The sequence below is a fragment of the Hylobates moloch genome, unplaced genomic scaffold, assembly GCF_009828535.3.
Source record: "Hylobates moloch isolate HMO894 unplaced genomic scaffold, HMol_V3 SCAFFOLD_15, whole genome shotgun sequence".
Lineage (NCBI taxonomy): Eukaryota > Metazoa > Chordata > Mammalia > Primates > Hylobatidae > Hylobates > Hylobates moloch.
The window spans coordinates 12,465,502-12,489,190 of NW_026652290.1; the positions used below are offsets into that span (position 1 = coordinate 12,465,502).

General features: G+C 43.5%; 1 protein-coding gene across 13 annotated transcripts in view; it reads left to right on the forward strand.

The window, feature by feature from the left end:
* The window catches only part of BPTF (bromodomain PHD finger transcription factor), a 157,517-nt gene that overhangs the window by 129,706 nt on the left and 4,122 nt on the right, over positions 1 to 23,689 (forward strand). For 8 of the 13 annotated variants that reach the window (XM_032177818.2, XM_032177817.2, XM_058428997.1 and 5 more), the window contains 5 exons: positions 3,808 to 4,142; positions 7,574 to 7,747; positions 8,450 to 8,642; positions 10,729 to 10,813; positions 20,115 to 20,301. In XM_032177818.2, coding sequence (XP_032033709.1) covers positions 3,808 to 4,142; positions 7,574 to 7,747; positions 8,450 to 8,642; positions 10,729 to 10,813; positions 20,115 to 20,301 — 974 coding nt within the window. Of the gene's footprint in view, positions 1 to 3,807; positions 4,143 to 5,643; positions 5,784 to 7,573; positions 7,748 to 8,449; positions 8,643 to 10,728; positions 10,814 to 20,114; positions 20,302 to 23,689 lie in introns of those variants that run through there. The other 5 variants (XM_032177820.2, XM_032177822.2, XM_032177830.2 and 2 more) reach the window with 2 other exon arrangements.

Consider the following 23,689-nt stretch of genomic DNA (forward strand, 5'->3'; position numbering starts at 1 on the left):
TAGCTGGGACTACAGGTGCATGCTGCCATGCCTGGCTAATTTTTTGTATTTTTAGTAGAGATGGGGTTTCACCATGTTAGCCAGGATGGTCTCAATCTCCTGACCTTGTGGTCCACCCGCCTCGGCCTGCTTGGGGGACCACTTGAGCTCGGGGGTTCGAGACCAGCCTAGCTAACAGGGCAAAATCCTGTCTCTACTAAAAATGCAAAAATTAGCCAGACATGGTGGCAGGCGCATGTAATCCCAGCTACTTGGGAGGCTGAGGGAGGAGAATCACTTGAACCCTGAAGGCAGAGGTTGCAGTGAGCCGAGATGATGCCACTGCACGACAAAATGAGACTCCATCTCGAAACAAAAAACTGTAGCTTCAGAGATTCACTTAAATTATCATTTATAGGCCAGGAGAGGTGTGGCTCATGGCCTGTAATCCAAGCACTCTAGAAGGCTGAGGCGGGTGGATCAGTTGAGGCCAGGATTTTGAGACCAGCCTGGGCAACATGGCAAAACCCTGTTTCTACAAAAAAGAATTCGCTGGGTGTTGTGATGCACGCCTGTAAAGACAGGGTCTCACTTTGTCACCTACGTTGGAGCACAGTGGTGTCATCATAGCTCACTGAAGTCTTGACCTCCCAGGCTTAAGGGAGCCTCCCACCTCAGCCTTCCAAGTAGCTGGCACTATGAGCATGTGCCACCACACCTGGCCGATTTTTGTATTTTTAGTAGAGATGGGGTTTCGCCACGTTGGCCAGGCTGGTCTTGAGCTCCTGGACTCAAGCGATCTTCCAGCTTCAGCCTCCCAGAGTGCTGGGATTACAGGTGTGAGCCACTGTCCTGAACTAATTTTTTTTAAAGAAGGAAAAATAAAATTAACTCAGCTCTACTTTAAAAAAAAACTGGTCAGGTGCAGTGGCTTACGCCTGTAATCACAGCACTTTGGGAGGCCGAGGCGGGCAGATCATGAGGTCACGAGATCAAAACCATCCTGGCTAACATGGTGAAGCCCCATCTCTACTAAAAATACAAAAAAATTAGCCAGGTTTGGTGGCGGGCGCATGTAGCCCCAGCTACTTGGGAGGCTGAGGCAGGAGAATGGCATGAACCCAGGAGGCGGAGCTTGCAGTGAGCTGAGATCACACCACTGTACTCCAGCCTGGGAGATAGAGCGAGACTCCGTCTCAAAAAATAAACAAAAAAAAAGCTCTTTAAAGGAAACGTGGGCTAATTTATTTTCCTGAGAGACTAAATCATGATGAAATGTTTTGGGAATATTTTTGGTACTTTAAATTATTGTAGAAATTTATAAATGTGTCAGATTTTGGCCAAAGTGGCTCACACCTGTAATCCAAGCACTTCGGGAGGCCAAGGTGGGCGGATCACCTGAGGGTAGGAATTCAAGACCAGCCTAGCCTACATGGTGAAACCCTGTCTCTAAAAGAATTTTTAAAAATTTTTTTTAAGTCAGATTTTAAGAGATATTCTTATGGCCGGGTGTAAGTAGCTCATACCTGTCATCCCAGCACTTAGGGAGGCCAAGGCAGGCAGATCACTTGAGCTTAGGAGTTAAGTTACCTGGACAACACAGCAAGACTCCATCTCCTCAAAAAAATTAGCTGGGCATGGTAGTGAGCACCTGTAGCTACTTGAAGGTATTGAGGTGGGATGATCACTTGAGCCTGGCAGGTCAAGGCTATAGCAAGCCGTGGTTTATGTCACTGCAGTCCAGGCAGGGTGACAAAGTGAGACACTGTCTCCAAATAAGAAATACTCTTGGTCATAGCTATGATTTCTTTAGACCAAGTTTGTTTGTGGATGCCAATCACAATGGGTTTGTTCCTAGGGTAATAAGGTTTGCTTTGATCATTTCCAAGAGTAAATTGTACTACTAGATCACAGAAGAGGTGTGCTTAAAAAGTATGGCAAATGCATATTGAGAAAGTAGTATGTTGGCCAGACACAGAGGCTCACACCTGTAATCCCAGAACTTTGGAAGGCCGAGGTGGGTCACTTGAGGTCAGGAGTTCAAGACCAGCCTGGCCAACATGGTGAAACCCCGTCTCTACCAAAAATACAAAAATTAGCTGAGCTTGGTGGCATGTGCCTGTGGTTCTAGGTACTTGGGAAGCTGAGGTGGGAGGATCACTTGAGCCTGGGAGGTGAAGGGTACAGTGAGTCGAGATTGTGCCACTGCACTGTAACCTGGGTGACAGAGTGAGACCCACTCTAAAAAAGAAAAAACAGGCCGGGCGCAGTGGCTCACGCTTGTAATCCCAGCACTTTGGGAGGCCGAGGCGGGCGGATCACGAGGTCAGGAGATCGAGACCATCCTGGCTAACACGGTGAAACCCCGTCTCTACTAAACATACAAAAAATTAGCCGGGCGTGGTGGCGGGCGCCTGTAGTCCCAGCTACTTGGAGAGGCTGAGGCAGGAAAATGGCGTGAACCCGGGAGGCGGAGCTTGCAGTGAGCCGAGATTGCGCCACTGCACTCCAGCCTGGGCAACAGAGTGAGACTCCGTCTCAAAAAAAAAAAAAAAAGAAAAAACAGAATACAGTAAAGAAGCCGGCCAAAACCAAGATGGTGATGAAAGTGACCTCTGGTTGTCCTCACTGCTCATTAAACTTTTTTTAAAAAATATGAAAAGGGGCCAGGGAGTGTGGCTCACGCCCGTAATCCCAGGACTTTGGAAGTCTAAGGTGGGCGGATTGCCTGAGGTCAGGAATTCAACACCAGCCTGGCCAACATAATGAAACTCTGTCTCTACTAAAAATACAAAAAATTAGCTGGGCGTGGTGGTGGGTGCCTGTAATCCTAGCTAGTTGGGAGGCTGAGGCAGGAGAATCACTTGAACCCGGGAGGCAGAGGTTGGAGTGAGCTGAGATTGTGCCACTGCACTCCAGCCTGGGCAACGAGAGCAAAACTCTGTCTCAAAAAAAAAAAAAAAAAAGAGGCCAGGTGCGGTGGCTCACGCCTGTAATCTCAGCAGTTTGGGAGGCCGAGGCGGGCGGATCACCTGAGGTCAGGAGTTTGAGACCAGCCTGGCCAACATGGTGAAACCCTGTTTCTACTAAAAATACAAAAAAATTATCTGGGTGTGGTGGTGCATGCCTGTAATCCCAGCTACTTGGGAGGCTGAGGCAGGAGAATCGCCTGAACCCAGGAGAAGTAAGTTGCAGTGAGCTGAGATTGCACCATTGACAAGAGCGAAACTCCATCTCAAAAAATATATATATGAAAAGAAAGTTATCTTTTAAAAAAAGAAAATAGTGCATTATGTTGTCCAACTCTCCCTGCAGTCTGAAATTCTAGACATAGGAGCATCATAATAAATAAGGCAAATCTGCCTCTTTTCTGCTTTATGCTGGTCAGATCACATTTTGAGTCTCAAGGCCAGTTCATGTCCAGTCTCACTGTAAGGACAGAGAGCAAGAGCAACTGGAAGAAAGCAGCCAGTGAGTGAGGATGCTTGAACTCACCTTCTGAGCAACCACAGAAAGAGCCCAGATGGGGCAGGGGCAAACCGGGAGGGATGCTCTTCCTAGCCACTTGGCTCATCTTTCATTCAGCTCTCCTTTGAAGATAACTAGCAGCTTTCTAGTTGTTCTTACATAGTCTTCATTTTGTGTTGCTAGTTGTCTTAGTTGGGTTTAAGATATAAGAAAACTCTTGTTTGCAACTAACTAAAACTCTCACGTTAGGCTGAACTGTGGAGCTACTTTGACAAGAGTGGGTAATGTACCATCTTCTGGCCAGATCACACATTTACATGACTCTAATGATAGTCTTGTATTGTCTTTAATTGACAACAGGAAGAGCTGAAGAGAGACCTGAAAATTAAGAAAGAAAAAGACCTGATGCAGGTGGCTCAGGCCACAGCAGTAGCTGCACCCTGCCCCCCAGTGACACCAGCTCCTCCAGCCCCTCCAGCCCCTCCACCTTCACCTCCCCCTCCACCTGCTGTGCAACACACAGGCCTTCAGTCCACACCCACCTTACCTGCTGCTTCCCAGAAGAGGAAGCGGGAAGAGGAAAAAGACTCAAGCTCAAAGTCCAAGAAAAAGAAAATGATCTCTACTACCTCAAAGGAAACTAAGAAGGACACAAAGCTTTACTGTATCTGTAAAACGCCTTATGATGAATCTAAGTGAGTAGATCTTTTTGAGCTCTAGTTTTTTGTCTTGAAAGTTTAGCTATGAAGTTGAATTTTGAAGAAAATGAATATTTTGGGAGTGATATAAATGAAAATATTAAATTTAAGAGTAATGTTTCATCCACGGTCTTGCATGTGATATTCTTACCATTGACACTAGTAAAGTAAAATTTGCTATTTCACATGTTTGTGATTGTCCTTTGTTATATTCTTTTCTGTCAAAAACAAGCTTTCTGTTGCTCCTTTGCTTTCTCCTCTTCCCTCTGAATTAACTCCAAATCAATGAGTAATTGATGTCTGGAGAAGGAGCCCAAAATGGAGAGCATCCTTTCTGGGATCTGTTCAAAGCCCTGTGAATACATGAAATCCTGGAAACCATCTGAACATGAATGGTCAGAGGTTTTGAATTTGAGTGGTTCGGTTTCTTAATTGTTTTATTTTAAGCAGTTGTTTTTTTGTATTAAAATACTGCAACTCATATTTTTGTCAGAGTTTCCACTTTCTTATCAGAGACAAAAGCCAGAAAAATACAAAAAGTGTTCCTTTCCCCCATTCCTCAAGCATAACGTCCAACAGTTTGGCAGCTGGAAGCTGTTTTTGACAGTTGTGACTTGTATTTGGTGATATAAACAAGATTATAGAGGCACTAAACCATAAATGTAGTTTCATTTTTTTTGGTCATTACTATCATTTTACAAAATATTTAACTTCTACTTTGAACATTAAAATGAAGTCCAGCTTTTTAAAGCCACAGTTAACCACCATACTTTTTACAGGACCAAAAGGTTTGATTGTGCTTTAAAAACTGATCATTTAGAGTCAATTAATTAGAATTAGAAATGCTTAATGCCTACCTTAAGTGGATACCTAATTGATTCCTAAAATAAAATTGTGGTCCCTTTAATGATGTTCAAGTAGCAACATTGAAGCTGCTTTGGTGGGTCTATCTAAATGATAATCTGTTTGCAAATGCCAAATGAAAACTCTTGTTGGCAGATTGAGCTGTGTGCCGAATTAAACACAAATCAGTTTAGGCATCTTCACTCTTCATTATCTTATCTCATTGGAAATTATACAGAATGTAAACCGTAGAATGTGATTCACTAATTTTTTTACCTTAGTTTAATACAAGTGTGCCTCACTTTAAGCAAAATATACTAAATGATTTCTGAAACAGGAGTTTCCTTACTTTTTCAGTTAAAAAGATTTGCTTACATAATTTCTTTAAATAACAAGGCTTCTTTGGCCTGTTTAGAGTATTCAGATCACAGAAATTGATTTCACGCACAAGTTCTTTGAAATACCTACATTGCATAAAATGAGGTACACAGATACATGTGCCCATTCCATCGAGATTGCCTCATTATTTTGTGTTTTATATTTTTCATTTTGTCATTATTAACACTTTAGTATACCAGGTTCATTCACTCCCTATTTTAGTTGAGATGAGTTAGTGTTTCTAAGGAGTGTTTCGTAATCTCTTGTCCCAAACTAGGCTGGTTTGGGAATCCAGTGAGAGAGTGACTGAAAACTGAAATTCAAGTCCTGAACATCCTTCCAGAACACAGCCTATCACCCTGTGAAGATAACACACAAATTATCTCAGAGGACCTCCACCTGTGGCAGTGAAAATCATGTGAGAGTCATAGTTCAAAAGAAAAAAGTGCTGGGCACCGTGGCTCATGCCTGTAATCTCAGCACTTTGGGGAGGCCAAAGTGGGAGGATCACTTGAGCCCAGGTGTTTGACACCAGTCTGGGCAACATAGGGAGACCCCGTCTGTACAAAAAATTGGCCAGGCGTGGTGGCTCACTCCTGTAATCCCAGCACTTTGGGAGGCCGAGGTGGACGGATCAGCTGAGGTCAGGAGTTCGAGATCAGCCTGGCCAACATGGCGAAACCCCGTCTCTACTAAAAATGCAAAAATTAGCCAGATGTGGTGGCACACACCTGTAATCCCAGCTACTCGGGAGGCCAAGTCAGGAGAATTGCTTGAACCCGGGAGACTGAGGTTGCAGTGAGCCGAGATCATGCCACTGTTCTCCAGCCTGGGAGACAGAGCAAAGCTCTGTCAAAAAAAAAAAAAAAAAAGCCGGGCCTGGTGGCACATGCCTGTCGCCCCAGCTACTGGGGAGGCTGAGGTGGGAGGATCACATGAGCCTGGGAGGTCCAGGCTGCAGGGGGCCGTGATCCTGCCGCTGCTCTGCAGCCTGGGCTATACAGCGAGACAAAAAAAAAAAAGAAAAAAGTTAGTGGTAACAGGATAAACTACATAACCATATATTATTCCTTCACATTCATGAAGCAGGTCAATTTGAAGCTTGAGGACGACTTCCATTCCTCTAGGTGAATCTACCAAGAAATGCCTTGGTAGAACTAAGAGTGCCAGTGGTATCAGCAAGGCCAGTCTGGTTCCCTGTGATTCATGGTAATTCTCACTATGACTTTGACATGGTGTTCCTACACAGTGCCTATCAACACTTATAGACACACTGTGTAAGCGTTTGTTACATTTACTTTTCCTTTTGTCATTAGGTCTTTTGTTACAGAGGCCACTCTGCTCTCCACAATCACACACTTACACAGCTCCGCCTTGCCAAGCAGTGTAGGCCCTCACAGGTTTTGGGTAACTATCCTTGCATCATTCTCCACACCTTGTCCCCGGTGTTGAACTGAAGCATCTCCTTCCACATTCCCTGCCTGTTAGTTAGCCAGGCCACTGCCCACATTGTCACAAACATTACATTAACAGGAAAACTGGCCCGTGCCATATTCCATTATGAGAGGTTATTTTTAATTCGATTAAATTCCAATGTTTATTCAGAAAACCTGGTAGAGATTGAATTGCTATATGTACTTTCTTAGTTTTCTTCTTCATATCATATTTTGACCATTTATCTTCTACACCTGGCTGACCTGCATGTTCCTTGTAGTGTAACTTCTACTTGGTGTTTGCGCTTTGCTTCTTTTCAAATTTAAATTGTGAGATACATTTTCAAACCTATCTAAGAAATAGCCCTGATATTGAAATGGCTTCTGTGGAATAGGTTTGACAGATGTAAGTCTTTGATTCTTTGGCTTTGGTTTTTGTGCCTGTTGCAGTTTTACACACATTCATTCAGAGGAAGACATTACCATCAATGTGTTGTTTCTTTTTTCAAATTCCAGTATGTTTTTAAAGACCCATATTTCACTAAGCAGTGTACTTGTTGAAACTGATGTGAGTGACTTTATGTTTCCACACATGATAGAGCATCAGATACTGGAGTTTGCCAGGGGTAGAATGGTTGGATTCAGAAATGTTTAGCTGACTCATTGCAGGAAGTTACACTGTAAAAAAGTGAATCAAGGCAGGGAAGACAGATTTAAGTACCATGCAGCTCAAAATGACAATTACATTGTCATTTTCATTGTGAATACTTTTAGGTTCTATATTGGCTGTGATCTTTGTACTAACTGGTATCATGGAGAATGTGTTGGCATCACAGAAAAGGAGGCTAAGAAAATGGATGTGTACATCTGTAATGATTGTAAACGGGCACAAGAGGGCAGCAGTGAGGAATTGTACTGTATCTGCAGAACACCTTATGATGAGTCACAGTGAGTTCTGATAAGAGCATCATATTTAATAATTTAGGAAGCCAAATTGCTCTGACTGGTTACTTATTTATTTTAAAGTAAAAAGCAGATTTTTTCCTACATTTACTATACACTTACATTACAAATTCCTTTTCATTTTTCTCTTTTTCCCTTTTTACCTACCCTTCAGAATTTATCTTGCTTCGTAGTGAATGTTTGAGACACATTGGGGAAAATGTGGTTTAATGGTAGATTCGATTCTTCAATATGTAACATAGAAATTAATGAGATTAAAATAGCCTGACTTGTTCGGACTTTATCAGTGTTTGAAATGGTGCTTTTTTGTAGGTTAGAAAAACACTAATTTGGGTACAAGCTCTGAGACTCTTATTAGCTTATAGGATTTTGAACACCCATATGGTACAGTACTAGTTGAAAGATTTTTGGCTTTGTTTTCAGCTTTAAAATCAATTGAATGTTTCATATTTATCTTTAAATTGGTTCTCCAGTATTACACAGTGTTCTTATAAATTTTTTTACTGCTTGTTCTTAACATTAAAAATACTAAATTAATGAACAGAATGTCAATCTTGAAAGTATTAAAACCATAATACTAAAACTATTTTATATCCCAGGGTTTAGCAAATTTTCAGGTGCATGCTTTATTACAAGTAACATCATCCTATCTGTTTTGAACTCACATTTCCATTTCGGATCTTGCAGATTTTATATTGGCTGTGATCGGTGTCAGAATTGGTACCATGGGCGCTGCGTTGGCATCTTGCAAAGTGAGGCAGAGCTCATTGATGAGTATGTCTGTCCACAGTGCCAGTCAACAGAGGATGCCATGACAGTGCTCACGCCACTAACAGAGAAGGATTATGAGGGGTTGAAGAGGGTGCTCCGTTCCTTACAGGTGAGACCCCTCTGTGTGCAGCATTTCAAAATGAAATCAGCCAGCCTAATTTTGGAAGCATTTCTAGGATTTCAAGTTTCCAATCTTAGAGTGATTATTTACTGACTCCCAGCTAGTCTAGTGAAGTGCCTGACAAACTTCAGTCCTTCATGTACCAGTGCCATGAGCTTTACCATATCCCCACACCACCTCAGCTTATCTCACACTCACAAGAGTGTTAACCTGACTCACTTCTTTATACATTTTATTTTTAAAGAAACTTCCTCTCAACCCCATGGATTGAGAAGCAGTATAATTAGATTATAGTTATTCTTGGCCGGGTGTGGTGGCTCACGCCTGTAATCCCAGCACTTTGGGAGGCCAAGGCGGGCGGATCACAGAGGTCAGGAGATCACAAGGTCAGGAGATCGAGACCATCCTGGCTAACACGGTGAAACCCCGTCTCTACTAAAAATACAAAAAAAATTAGCCGGGCGTGGTGGCGGGCGCCTGTAGTCCCAGCTACTCGGAGAGGCTGAGGCAGGAGAATGTCGTGAACCCCGGGAGGCGGAGCTTGCAGTGAGCCAAGATCGCGCCATTGCACTCCAGCCTGGGTGACAGAGCAAGACTCCGTCTCAAAAAAAAAAAAAAAAAAAAAAAGAAAGCCAGTGTGGTTGCTCACACCTATAATCCCAGCACTGTGGGAGGCCAAGGCAGGAGGATCACTGGAGTCGATGAGTTAGAGACCAACCTGGGCAACAAAGTGAGACCCCACCTCTACAAAAAATTTTTTAAAAAATCAGCTGGAGGCCGGGCACGGTGGCTCAGGCTTGTAATCCCAGCACTTTGGGAGGCCAAGGCGGGCGGATCACGAGGTCGGGAGATCAAGACCACAGTGAAACCCCATCTCTACTAAAAATACAAAAAAATTAGCCGGGCGTGGTGGCGGGCGCCTGTAGTCCCAGCTTCTCGGAGAGGCTGAGGCAGGAGAATGGCGTGAACCCGGGAGGCGGAGCTTGCAGTGAGCCGAGATTGCGCCACTGCACTCCAGCCTGGGTGACAGCGAGACTCCGTCTCAAAAAAATAAATAAATAAAATAAAAAATTAAAAATCAGCTAGATGCGGTGGTGCGCACCTGTAATCCCAGCTACTAAGGAAGCTGAGGCAGAAGAATCGCTTGAACCCGGGAGGCAGAGGTTGCAGTGAGCCAAGATCGAGTCACGGCACTCCAGCCCAGGTGACAGAACAAAAAGAATAACAGGATAGGGAGGGTTTGCAGGATTATCAAGTGATACAGATGTACTGAAGACATAGAAAGCCAATGTGGTTGCTCACACCTATAATCCCAACACTTTGGGAGGCCAGGGCAGGAGGATCACTTGAGTTGACGAGTTAGAGACTAACCTGGGCAACAAAGTGAGACCCCACCTCTACAGAACATTAAAAAAAAATTAGCTGCACATGTTGGCATGCACCTGTAATCCCAGCTACTCGGGAAGCTGAGGTAAGAGGATCACTTGAGCACAGGAGGCTACAGTGAGCTATGATCACGCCACTTGACTCCAGCCTGAATGACAGAACAAGACCCTGTCTCAAAAAAGTGGGGGGAAATAAAAGGATATAATGCACTGGATTGAAACTTTCTCCTGTTATCATAATCACAAGAATTGAAGTAACTAAAAAGAGAATCATATTCTCAGTGTGTGGTTGAATGTTATTTAACATCACATCTCTGCCACCTCATCATTAACCAGCTGTGGTAATGACTCCACACTTTGAACCCATCCCACCTGTTTACAGAAGCGATTGCAATGCCAGCATCACTCCGTGACAGCTCATCATGCAGGGCCCAGAATACTGATTTTGTGACTTCTAAGCTTGTGCTCCACCCCCCACACAAAGTCTTTTGACCAGCCTTTAAGTACCATTATTGTAGAGGAAGCTCATCTTAGGTGACTTATTACTAGAGCAGAAATCACCTAATATAAAGTATTCCATGTATCAAATTTAAAACTCATTTGGGTTCATTGATGTAGTAACTCAACCAGGAAACTTAAATGGAATTAGTGTTTTCACTGACAATAATGATGCTACTTTTTCATTATAGGCCCATAAGATGGCCTGGCCTTTCCTTGAACCAGTAGACCCTAATGATGCACCAGATTATTATGGTGTTATTAAGGAACCTATGGGTAAGTACATGAGTTGAATATGAAGTTTTTCAGAAGTCTCAGTGGATGTTTTATTATCCATAAAATTAATATCTTAGAATATTTTTAGCAAGGCTGGTGGGGGTATAAATTGGTATGGTCACTTTGGAGGGTAAATTGTTAGTATCTATTAAAGTTTAATTGTGGCCGGGTGCGGTGGCTCACGCCTGTAATCCTAGCACTTTGGGAGGCCGAGATGGGCAGATCATGAGGTCAGGAGATCGAGACTATCCTGGCCAACATGGTGAAACCCCGTCTCTACTAAAAATACAAAAATTAGCTGGGCATGATGGCGCGTGCCTGTATTCCCAGCTACTCAGAAGGCTGAGGCAGGAGAATTGCTTGAACCAGGGAGGCAGAGGTTGCAGTGAATGGAGATTGCGCCACTGCACTCTAGCCTGGCAAGAAAATGAGACTCTGTCTCAAAAAATTAATTAATTAATTAATTAAAGTTTAATTGTGCATACTCTTTTTTTTTTTAATGAGATGATGTCTTGCTCTGTCGCCAGGCTGGAGTGTACTGGCGCAATCTCACATCACTACAACTTCCGCCTCACAGGTTCAAGTGATTCTCCTCCCTCAGCCTCCCGAGTAGCTGGGACTACAGGCACGCACCACCATACCCGGCTAATTTTTATATTTTTTGTAGAGACAGGGTTCCACCATGTTGGCCAGGATGGTCTCGATCTCCTGACCTCGTGATCCGCCCACCTCGGCCTTCCAAAGTGCTGGGATTACAAGCGTGAGCCACCACACCCGGCCAATTGTGCATACTCTTGACCCAGCAGTTTCATTTCTTAGGATTTACATGTGCACAAGTATGTTCATTGTGGCAGTGTTTATAATTACAGAAACATTGGAAATGGCGAGGTGGCTCACGCTGGAATCTCAGCACTTCCGGAGGCCAAGGTAGATGGATCACCTGAGGTCAGGAGTTCGAGACCAGCCTGGCCAACATGGCGAAATACGTCTCTACAAAAATAGAAAAATTAGCCAGTTGTGGTGGCAGGCATTTGTAATCTCAGCTGCTAAGGAGGCTGAGGCACAAGAATCACTTGAACCCGGGAAGCAGAAGTTGCAGTGAGCTGAGATCACGCCACTGCATTCCAGCCTGGACGACAGAGCGAGACTCCCTCAAAAAAAAAAAAAAAAGATTGGAAATTAAATAAGTAGCCATCAATAGAGGAGTAGCTATATCAAATGGTGTCTGAGTGGAGTATTATGCAGCTTTATAAAAGAATGAGTGAAATTAATGAATGGATTGGGGTCTGTTTGATCCTCTCATCCTTCTCCATTCACTCCTTCTTCTTTTTCTGAAGGAGAGTAATTTTATGAACTAGAGAGAATACCCTCATTTCCCAGAAAAAAAATGGTAATAGGAGCCACAAGTAATTGTATCAACATGAATGGCTGCAAATCATTTTATTAAAAAATAATTTATCTGCAAAAGAAATTAGAAAAGTTAAAACATAGCTAAAAGCTTCCACAGGATCACTTACCGCTAATGAAAGAATTATGTTCCAAAAGCCAGCTAAGCATTTTTTTAAATGAGAAGAGTTTGTGTTTCATGGCAGCGTGAAAGAGGGGGAAACATGAAGGGGAAATAAATGAAAACTATCTCTGAAAAACAAACATAATGAAATAGTTATGACCTCTGTTCTCCTGATGTTGAAAATGGAGTTTATCATTGTACATATTTCAAATTTGGGTAGTCCCCTTTGAGAAAGTACCTGGGATGTTTATTAAAATAATAAGTTAATTATGCTGGTAATAGAAGTAATAATACGAGTTAATGGTAGAAAATTCATAAAATAAGGTCAGGCGCGGTGGCTCACGCCTGTAATCCCAGCACTTTGGGAGGCCAAGGTGGGTGGATCATGAGTTCAGGAGATCTAGACCATCCTGGCTAACACGGTGAAACCCCGTCTCTACTAAAAATACAAAAAATTAGCCGGACGTGGTGGCGGGCACCTGTAGTCCCAGCTACTCAGGAAGCTGAGGCAGGAGAATGACATGAACCCGGGAGGCGGAGCTTGCAGTGAGCCGAGATTGTGCCACTGTACTCCAGCCTGGGTGACAGAGCGAGACACGTCTCAAAAAAAAAAGAAAGAAAATTTAGAAAATAAATACTATACAAAATTAGCCCAGCGTGGTGGCACACGCCTGTAATCCTAGCTGCTTGGGAGGCTGAGGTAGGAGAATTGCTTGAACCTGGAAGGCATAGGTTGCATTGAGCTGAGGTCGTGCCATTGCACTCCAACCTGGGCAACAAAAGCGAAATTCCATCTCAAAAAAATTAAAAATAAAATAAAGAAGATAGGCCAGGCACAGTGGCTCATGCCTGTAACCCCAGCACTTTCACAGGCCGAGACAAGCAGATGGCTTGAGCCCCGGAGTTCAAGACCAGCCTGGACAACATGGCAAAACCCTATCTCTCCCCCAAAATTTTTTTTTTAATCAGCTGGGGCCAGACGCAATGGCTCGTGCCTATAATCCCAGCACTTCGGGAGGCTGAGGCGGGCAGATTGCTTGAGCTCAGGAGTTCAAGACCAGCCTGGCCAACATGGTGAAACCTCATCTCTACTACAAAAAAAAATACAAAAATTAGCTGGGTGTGGTGGTGGGTGCCTGTACCTAGCTACTAAGGAGGCTGAGGCACAAAAATCACTTGAACCTGGGAGGCAGAGGTTGCTGTGAGACAAGATTGCGCCACTGCACTCCAGCCTGGGCAACAGAGAAAAACTCTGTCTCAAAAAAAAAAAAAAAAAGAGATAGCTGTTACTTTTGGTGTGTTCTTGTATGCATGGGTGTTAAAATTCATATCATACAGTGAATACATTTTCCTATGTAAATCTTCAAGAACCCATGATTTTAATGGGTTTTTATGATCCATTAGTTGAATATACCTTAGCTTATTTAACCAAAATTATTTTCTTGAAGACCTGGTTTTCCTGTTTGTTTTTGTTTTTTTTCATACCAAGATAAGCCCCAAATGGTGGTTCACCCAGCACTTTGGCCAAGGCAGGTGGATAGCTTGAGCCCAGGATTTTAATACCAGCCTGGGCAACATAGTGAGATCCTGTCTTTACAAAAAAAACAAAAAATGCTCAGGAGGCTGAGGCAGGAGAATCACTTGAACCCAGGAGGCAGAGGTTGTGGTGAGCCAAGATCGCACCATCGCACTCCAGCCTGCGGGACAAGAGCGAAACTCCTTGTCAAATAAATAAAAACAAAAAATGGCCAGGCGCGGTGGCTCACGCCTGTAATCACAGCACTTTGGGAGGCCGAGGCGGGCAGATGACCTGAGGTTGGGAGTTCAAGACCAGCCTGACCAACATGGCGAAACCCTGTCTTTACTAAAAATACAAAATTAACCCGATGTGGTGGCACATGCCTGTAATCCCAGCTCCTTAGGAGGCTGAGACAGGAGAATTGCTTGAACCTGGGAGGTGGAGGTTGCGGTGAGCTGAGATCATGCCATTGCACTCCAGCCTGGGCAGCAAGAGTGAAACTCTGTCTCAAAAAAAAAAAAAAAAAGATTTTTAGCCAGGCATGGTGCCTCATGCCTGTGGTCCCAGCCTGAGAGACTGAGGCAGGAGGATCGCTTCAGCTGGGAGTTGGAGGCTGCAGCGAGCCATAATCGCACTGCTGTACTCCAGCCTAGGCAACAAGCGAGACCTTGTCCCACAAACATAATAATAAAATACATATATACATACATACTAAGTTAAACATAATCTCCTATATCTCCTAAGTAGGTACATAAAGATAATAATATAGTTCTCTAAAACGTATTGTTGGGAAAAGTGAAAGTTACAGAGCAGTACCCAGATTTTAAGCAGTAAACATTTATTTTCTAAGAGTACGTAAATGTGTTTAGAAATGCATAGAAAATGTCTGGAACAATATAGACTAAATTGAAAAGAGTAATTTTCTTTGAGGATATAAGGGAACCAACAAAATCAGCAACTTTTATTTTCTTAAATAGAAATAGGTTTAAATGAATTATGTTTGGTAATGTATTTTGTAAACTTAATACTTTTTCACATCAGCTGTTATAGACCTACATCATTTTTAATTATATGAAATTAAAATTAACAGCCCCCATCAATAGTTTTTTTATTGTGTGTAGTTTTTGCTAGTATAAACAACATGCCACTGGACATCTTTGTTTATACATCTGCCTGTACTTGTTTGTTCTAAGAAAACAGTCTCCAGGTGAAAGGGTCTAAGTACATTTTAGGCTTTGCTATTGTTGTTCTGCCCAGGCTGGAGTGCAGTGGTGCCATCACCAGCTGACTGCATCCTCGTCCTCCCAGGCTCAGGTGATTCTCCCACCTTAGCCTTCTGAGTAGCGGAGATGTAGTATACTTTTTTTGTTTGTTTTTTGAGACGGACCACCCAGGCTGGAGTGCAGTGGCACTATCTCGGCTCACTGCAAACTCTGCCTCCCGGGTTCAAGCGATTCTCCTGCCTCAGCCTTCTGAGTATCTGGGATTACAGGCATGCGTGACCACACCCAGCTAATTTTTGTATTTTTGGTAGAATCAGGGTTTCACCATGTTGGCCAGGCTGATCTCGAACTCCTGACCTCAAGGGATCCACCCACCTTGCCCTCCCAAAGTGCTGGGATTACAGGCATGAGCCACCGCACCTGGTCTGTTTTAGGCTTTTTTAAAAAACAACAATGTCCAGGCCAGGCAGGATGGCTCTTCACTGTGACACCTCCACACTTCAGCCTGGGCTACAGAGCGAGACACTGTGTTAAAAAACAAAAACAACAAAAAAAAATGAGTTATTTTTAAATTACACTTTAGGGCCGGGCACGGTGGCTCATGCCTGTAATCCCAGCCCTTTGGGAGGCTGAGGCAGGCGGATCACGAGTTCAAGAGTTCAAGACCAGTCTGGCCAACATGGTAACACGCTGTCTCTACTAAAAATACCAAAATTAGTTGGGCATGGTGGTGCGTGCTTGTAATCCCAGCTACTCAAGAAGCTGAGTCAGGAGAATTGCTTGAATCCAAGAGGCAGAGGTTGCAGTGAGCCAAAATCGTTGCATTGCAGTGATCCGAGATTGTGCCACTACACTTCAGCGTGGGCAGTAGAGCGAGACTCCATCTCAAAAAAAAAAAAAAGAAAAGAAAAAAATTACATGTCAGCAAATTGAACCAGCTTCCACTAATAGTGTATATCTATAGCATTCTGTTTGCACTATTGGAAAACACTGAGTATTATCACTCTTTTGAGGGGTATATTTTTTGTCTTTGAGAATATTTATTTCAAAAGTAGTGTGTTTTATGGTGTACAAATGTAGGTGTTACAGAGATGTAAAATGTAATATTTACCACTACTCCTATAGTGTCCCCTATAGTTAACCTCTGTTAATAGGCCAGTGTTACCATTTTTTATTTCTGCTAATTTGGCAAAGAAAGTGTTTTTATGTAAGAGTTTCCTATTCACATATTTCTTCTATTTTTCTCTTGAGATATTTATATTGTTATCAGTATTATTTAAGGGCTTTTATTTTAGTTTTTTTTTTTTTTTTTTTTTTTGAGAAGGAATCTCACTCTGTCACCCAGGCTGGAGTGCAGTGTCGTGATCTTGAATCACTGCAACCTCTGCCGCCTCTTCCACCAATTCTTCCACCTCAGCCTCCCGAGTAGCTGGGATTACAGGCGCCCGCCACCACACCCAGCTAATTTCTGTATTTTTAGTAGAGACTGGGTTTCACCATGTTGGTTGACCAGGCTGGTCTCGAACTCTTGACCTCAGGTAATCCGCCCGCCTCTGCCTCCCAAAGTGCTGGGATTACAGATGTGAGCCACTGTGTCTGGCTATTTAGGGGCTATTTATATACTAAAAACAAGTAAAAGTTTTATAGTTTTTGTGGCATATGGTACTTTTTAACATTTTTTGGAGTCATATCTATTAATCATTATAAATTCAGCCTTTGGTGTCATGCTTGGAGTCTTTTTCCTCCTCCATGATATATACTCACCTATGTGTTCTCCTAGGACTTTAAGGGATACCTAATTAACTTGGAACCATACAATGTCCAAGCATTATTCACATACTTTATTAAAGTGAAAATTAAGTCAAGCAGTAAGTAACCAGAACATAATATAAGTATGAACCAAGAATGTCCTAGTGCAATGTGTGTGCTCGTTCCTGAACACCTTACATGCACCTACAGCATCAATGTGCCAAGTCTTGGAATCAAGCTGTGTGTGTTTTCACAGTTCTTCACATTTACACATTTTTTTTCTTTAATGACATAAACTGGAGCTTTCAAAGAGTAGTGTGTTTGTGTGTCTGTGTGTGTACTAAAATATATATATATATATAAGGCCAGGCACAGTGGCTCACGCCTGTAATCCCAGCACTTGGAAGGCCGAGGCGGGCGGATCACGAGGTCAGGAGATCGAGACCATCCTGGCTAACACGGTGAAACCCCGTCTCTACTAAAAATACAAAAAATTAGCAGGGCGTGGTGGCGGGCGCCTGTAGTCCCAGCTACTAGGAGAGGCTGAGGCAGGAGAATGGCCTGAACCCGGGAGGCGGAGCTTGCAGTGAGCTGAGATCCTGCCACTGCACTCTAGCCTGGGCAACAGAGCGAGACTCTGTCTCAAGAAAAAAATAAAATAAAATGTATATATAACAAAATTTGCCATTTTAATCATTTTAATAAACCCACAATTATCTTGGCATATAATAAGGTAGAATTTTTTTTTTCCAGATATGTAGGCAGTTGCCCCAAACCCTTTTTTTGTTTTGTTTTTTTGAGACGTTATCTCGTTCTGTTGCACAGGCAGTGGTGAGTGCAGTGGTGCGATCTTGGCTCACTGCAGCCTCCACCTCCTGGGTTCAAGGGATTCTCCCCTCAGCCTCCCCAGTAGCTGGGATTAAAGACATGCGCCGCCGGGCGCAGTGGCTTATGCTTGTAATCCCAGCACTTTGGGAGGCTGAGGTGGGCGGATCACGAGGTCAGGAGATCGAGACCACAATGAAACCCCATCTCTACTAAAAAATACAAAAAATTAGCCGGGCGTGGTGGCGGGCACCTGTAGTCCCAGCTACTCAGAGAGGCTGAGGCAGGAGAATGGTGTGAACCCGGGAGGCGGAGCTTGCAGTGAGCCGAGATTGCGCCACTGCACTCCAGCGTGACTCCGTCTCAAAAAAAAAAAAAAAAAGACATGCGCCACCATGCCCAGCTTATTTTTGCATTTTTAGTAGAGACAGGGTTTCGCTGTGTTGGCCAGGGTGGTCTTGTAACTCCTGACCTCGGATGATACGCCCACCCCGGCCGCAACCTCATTTATGAACGAACTCCTTTCCCTACTAACTTGAAGGGACATCCTTAACATATGTGAAATTCTTATACTAGATACAGTTAAATCTCTTCCTGTTTTGAACTTGTCTCCATTAGTGTTTGTGTTGTTCTGCATGCTGCCACACTTTTCATTATCACAGCTTTAGAATATTTTTTAATGTCTGACAGATAAGATTATCTCTCATTACTTTTCAGATGTTTCTTAGGTATTCTAGTGCTTTTATTTATTGGATGAACTTTCAAATCACTTTCAAATTCTAAAATATTCACTAAGCTTTAGTGTGAAATGTGTTGTCTGTCTACCCTAGATTGATTGGAGATTACTGGCCTTTCTTCACTCTCTCCGATATTTATGTCAAATTGTATACAGAATTTTATTTCAAACACAACGTTCTCCTAGGATCAATGTTGTTTCAGGTAGATTTATTTCAGTCAGTACATTCCAAAGCAGTTGCCTGCTCTACAGCAAAAAATCAAACTTGTTTTCCTGTGCTCTCACGCTATGGTCAACATGGGAGAAATCTGTTCAGGCCTCGGGTCACCAAGAAGTGGGTGGAGATTTCTCCCCATGAGCAACCAATCCAGCATCAGGCCCCAACTGGGTGTCTTCTAATTCAATTCAATTCAATTCTGACACTATCTACCTGAAGATAGGGTCAGTTGCCACAGGTTTGGGACTCAGTCCCCAAGATTACCCCCTCTTCAGATGCCGGTCGCCAGCCCCAGGTGGTTTTACCTGCACGTCTGACCGTCTGGCTATAAATCAGGTTCTCACAAGCCTCTCCTAAGGTTCAGTAATTTGCAGGAGCACCTCACAGAACTCAGGGAAACACCTGCTTAGGCTTACCGGTTTCTCAAGGACACTGCAAAGGATTCCGATGAACACCAGGTGGAGAAGATGCACAGGGCAATGCTGTGGGGAGGGGCGTGGAGTCTCCATGCCCTCTCTGGGCACACCACCTGCCAGTCACCTTCACATGTTCAGCTGTATCAGGAAGCTCTCCGAACCCAGTCCTTTTGGGTTTTTAGGAAAGCTTCATTACGTAGGCATGAGTGATTACATCATTGGCCATTGGTGATCAGCTTAACCTTTAGCCCCTCTCCCCTTCCGGAGGTTGGGGGATGGGACTGAAAGTCCCAACCCTCTAATCCTGACTAGGTCTTTCCGGTGACCAGCCCCCATCCTGAAGCTATCTAGGGAATTCCAGCCACTAGTCATTAACATATAAAAGAAACTGTTATCACTGCGGAGATTCCAACCGTGTTAGGAGCTAAGTGTTAGGAAATGGGGACGAAGACCAAATATATATTTCACAATATCACACCCATCTATCACCATAATGATTTTCTCCTTTCTACATATTGCCTGTACTATTACATACTAATATTTGTATCAGCTGATATTTTTCCCTTACATTTAAGTGGACACTTACCGTTGCAGTCATGAATGGCAAGACAGTATCACTTTGTCACAAATATAAGGTAACAATAAAAATGAATAAAGAAAGTAAAATGATGTTATTAAAGCCTAATACAAGGACCATAAAGCCACTAGTACAGAGATTTTGTTCTTAATTCTGGATTCCCACCTTTGTACATACACTAAATTGTTTGCGTGTGAAAATGTATTATACTTAGATATGCATAGATCATGTTGGTGTGTTTCCTTGATCTCAAACCATTTGAATGAAGAACTCTTCTATGCAGTTACCTGAAAGTAAAAGAACCTTCTTAACAGCAACCAGGATTTATATTTTAGAACCTCAATCAGAAACAAAATTGGAAAAGTACTCTTTTGTTCTTCATGAATTGCAAAATAACCTCCAGAGTGAACCAGCCTGGTTCCAGGACTGCTTGCATAGTAAACATACATACTTGTTAGGACTTTGGAGAATATTCACATTGGAAAAACCTTAAAGGTCTGAAAATGTTTTTACATTTTGTGTTTTTAAGACCTTGCCACCATGGAAGAAAGAGTACAAAGACGATATTATGAAAAGCTGACGGAATTTGTGGCTGATATGACCAAAATTTTTGATAACTGTCGTTACTACAATCCAAGTGACTCCCCGTTTTACCAGTGTGCAGAAGTTCTTGAATCATTCTTTGTACAGAAATTGAAAGGCTTCAAAGCTAGCAGGTGAGCAAATGGGTTCAGTGTTCTGAATTAATTCAGCTCTTCATACTCTTTATACTATTCTGTCTAACGATTCAACCAGTGCACTTTATGGTAAATTTAACCTTAAATATCTTAAAAAAAAAAAAATCAATACTCCAGGGTTATGATCTGCTGCCAAGAAGTGGACAAATTGCTGGGTTTGTTGTTGATCTACTTAGTCTTTTTTTTTAATTCAAAAAGTGGCCGGGCACAGTGGCTCACGCCTGTAATCCCAACACTTTGGAAGGCCAAGGCAGGTAAATCACCTGAGGTCAGGAGTTCGAGACCAGCCTGGCCAACATGGGGAAACCCCGTCTCTACCAAAAATACAAAAATTAGCCAGGTGTGATGACGCACACATGTAATCTCAGCTACTTGGGTGGCTGAGGCACGAGAATCACTTGAACTCGGGAGGCGGAGGTTGCGGTGAGCCAAGATCACACCACTGCATTCCAGCCTGGGTGACAATGAGACTCTCACAGGGTGGCGGGGTGGGGGGGGTGTGTGGGGGGGATTGGGGGGGTGGAAATCCCAGACTTGTCAACATAATGAGACCGTGTCTCTACAAAAATTTCAAAAATTAACTGGGCATAGTGGCATGCACCTGTAGTCCTAGCTACTCAGGAGGCTGTGACAGGAAGATCACTTGTGCCCAGGAGTTCAAGGCTGCCGTGAGCTGTGATTACACCACTGCTCTCCAGCCTGAGTGACAGAGTGAGACCCTGTCTCAAAAAAAAAAAAAAAAAAAGACAAGACAAGAATAAAAGAAAAATTTCCTGAACTGCTGATAGTCACAGGACTTTAAATTCTAGCAGAATAAATTCCTTCACTCAGCAAATGACTTTTGAGAACCTAATGTGTGCCTGATACCGGGAATTTAGCAGTAAATAAATTAAGGCCCCTCAGGCTGGGCGCGGTGGCTCACGCCTGTAATCCCAGCACTTTGAGAGGCCGAGGTGGGCGGATCACGAGGTCAGGAGATGGAGACCATCCTGGCTAACACAGTGAAACCCGTCTCTATTAAAAATGCAAAAAATTAGCCGGGCGTGGTGGTGGGCGCCTGTAGTCCCAGCTACTCAGGAGGCTGAGGCAGGAGAATGGCTTGAACCCGGGAGGCGGAGCTTGCAGTGAGCTGAGATTGTGCCACTGCACTCCAGCCTGGGCGCCGTCTCAAAAAAACAAAACAAAACAAAACAAACAAAAAAAAACAAACAAAAAAAAACAAAACAAAATAAATTAAGGCCCCTGCACTCTATGGGGTGGGTGGAGCAAGGGGGACAGTTGATAAACATCATAAACCAGGTAGACAAATGGAAAAAGACTCACCTGTACATACATCACTATAAAATTTCCAAATGCTAAGAATAAAAGAAACTCTTAGATAAAACTTACAGTCTATAAAACAATAATTAGATTGGTGTCAGATTTTTCTGCTATGACATTTAGTGCTAGAAGATTATGGATAAATCTAAAAGTTTAAGAAAAAATGATTTTCAGCCTAGAAGTCTGTACAGCCAAACAGTCAAGTTTAGAGGCAGAATAAATACATTTTCAGTCATGTGAGGACTCAGGGCATCCCTTCTTGGCAGGTATTTTTAAAAAGTGTGTGCTCTTGGCCAGGCACGGTGGCTCACGCCTGTAATCCCAGCACTTTGGGAGGCCAAGGTGGGTGGATCACTTCAGGTCAGCAGTTCAAGACCGTCCTGACCAACATGGCAAAACCCCATCTCTGCTTAAAATACAAAAAGTAGGCGGGCATAATGGTACATGCCTGTAGTTTGAGCTACACAGGAGGCTGATCGAAGGACAGGTGCAGTGAGTGGTATTCCATGATTCCAGCCTCGGTGTCAGAGTGAGATCCATCTCAGAAGAAAAAATGTGTGTATCAAAATAAGGAACAATTTTTTCTTTTTTAAAATGTGTTTCCTGTAACCCAGATTTGGAGGCCGGCAGGCAGAGGTCAGGAGATCGAGACCATCCTGGTAAAAGGTGAAACCTGGGGACAAAGCAAAACTGTCTCAAAAAAAAAAAAAAAGCAGGGGTGGTGTCAGCCTGTAAACCAGGGCAGATTACGAGGTCAGGAGATCAAGACCGACCTGGTTTCTCCATGTTGGCGAGGCTGGTCTCAAACTCCCGACTTCAGGTGATCCACCTGCCTTGGCCTCCCAAAGTGCTGGGATTACAGGCGTGAGCCACCGCACCCGGCCATGATGTATCTTTTTATTTAGGGACAGGTTCTTGCTATGACCCAAGCTAGTCTTGAACTCCTGAGCTCAGGTGATCCTCCCACCAGCCTTGGCCTTCCAAAGTGCTGGGATTACAGCCATGAACCTCTGTGCTGGGCCAGAAATTTTTTTTTTTTTTTTTTGAGACAGAGTCTCACTCTGTTGCCCAGGCTGGAGTTCAGTGGCACAATCTCGGCTCACTGCAACCTCTGCCTCCTGGGTTCAAGCAATTCTTCTGCCTCAGCCTCCCAAGTAGCTGGGATTACAGGCACCCACCACCATGCCCAGCTAATTTTTGTATTTTTAGTAGAGACGGGTTTCACCATGTGGGCCAAGCTGGTCTCAAACTGCAGACCTCGTGATCCGCCTGCCTCAGCGTCCCAAAGTGCTGGGATTACAGATGGAAGCCACCGTGCCCGGCCAGAAATTTTTGTTTATTTGAGTTCAGAAAGCAAGAGGTTCAGGAAAGCAATGAGAATTACTCTGACCCAGGATGACATTTATACAGCAGGCTGTAAAATGTCAGCAGGCTGTAAAATGTCAGCAGTCCAAATCCTAGCAGGAGAATGGAGCACTCCGAGGCTCAGTAGAGCAAGAAAATGACTCATACATTAGATAATTTGTTTAAGACAGAAAAACATAAGGCTATGATTAAGCCAAAGAATGTCAGGAATAAAAATGAAAGGCAATTAGAAACGCCACTAAAAACAGAAAGTTGTGTAAGTGTGCCCTGTTAGCTGGGCACGGTGGCTCATGCCTGTAATCCTAACACATTGAGAGGCTGAGGCAGGAGGATGCTTGAGCCCAGGAATTCTAGACCAGCCTGGGCAACATGACGAAACCCCATCTTTACAAAACACAAAAATTAGCCAGGCATGGTGATGCACACCCGTGGTCCCAGCTACAGAGGCTGAGGTGGGAGGATTGAGCCCATGAGGTAGACGCTGCAGTGAGCCATCTTTATGCCACTGCACTCCAGCCTGGACGACACAACAAAACCCTGTCTCAAAAAAAAAAAAAAAAAAAAAAAAGCCCTATTAGCAAAGGACTAGGAGCTACAGAGAAAAATATTTACATTTCCGTAGTAACATAAATGACACTGGGCCGGGCACGGTGGCTCACACATGTAATCCCAACACTTTGGA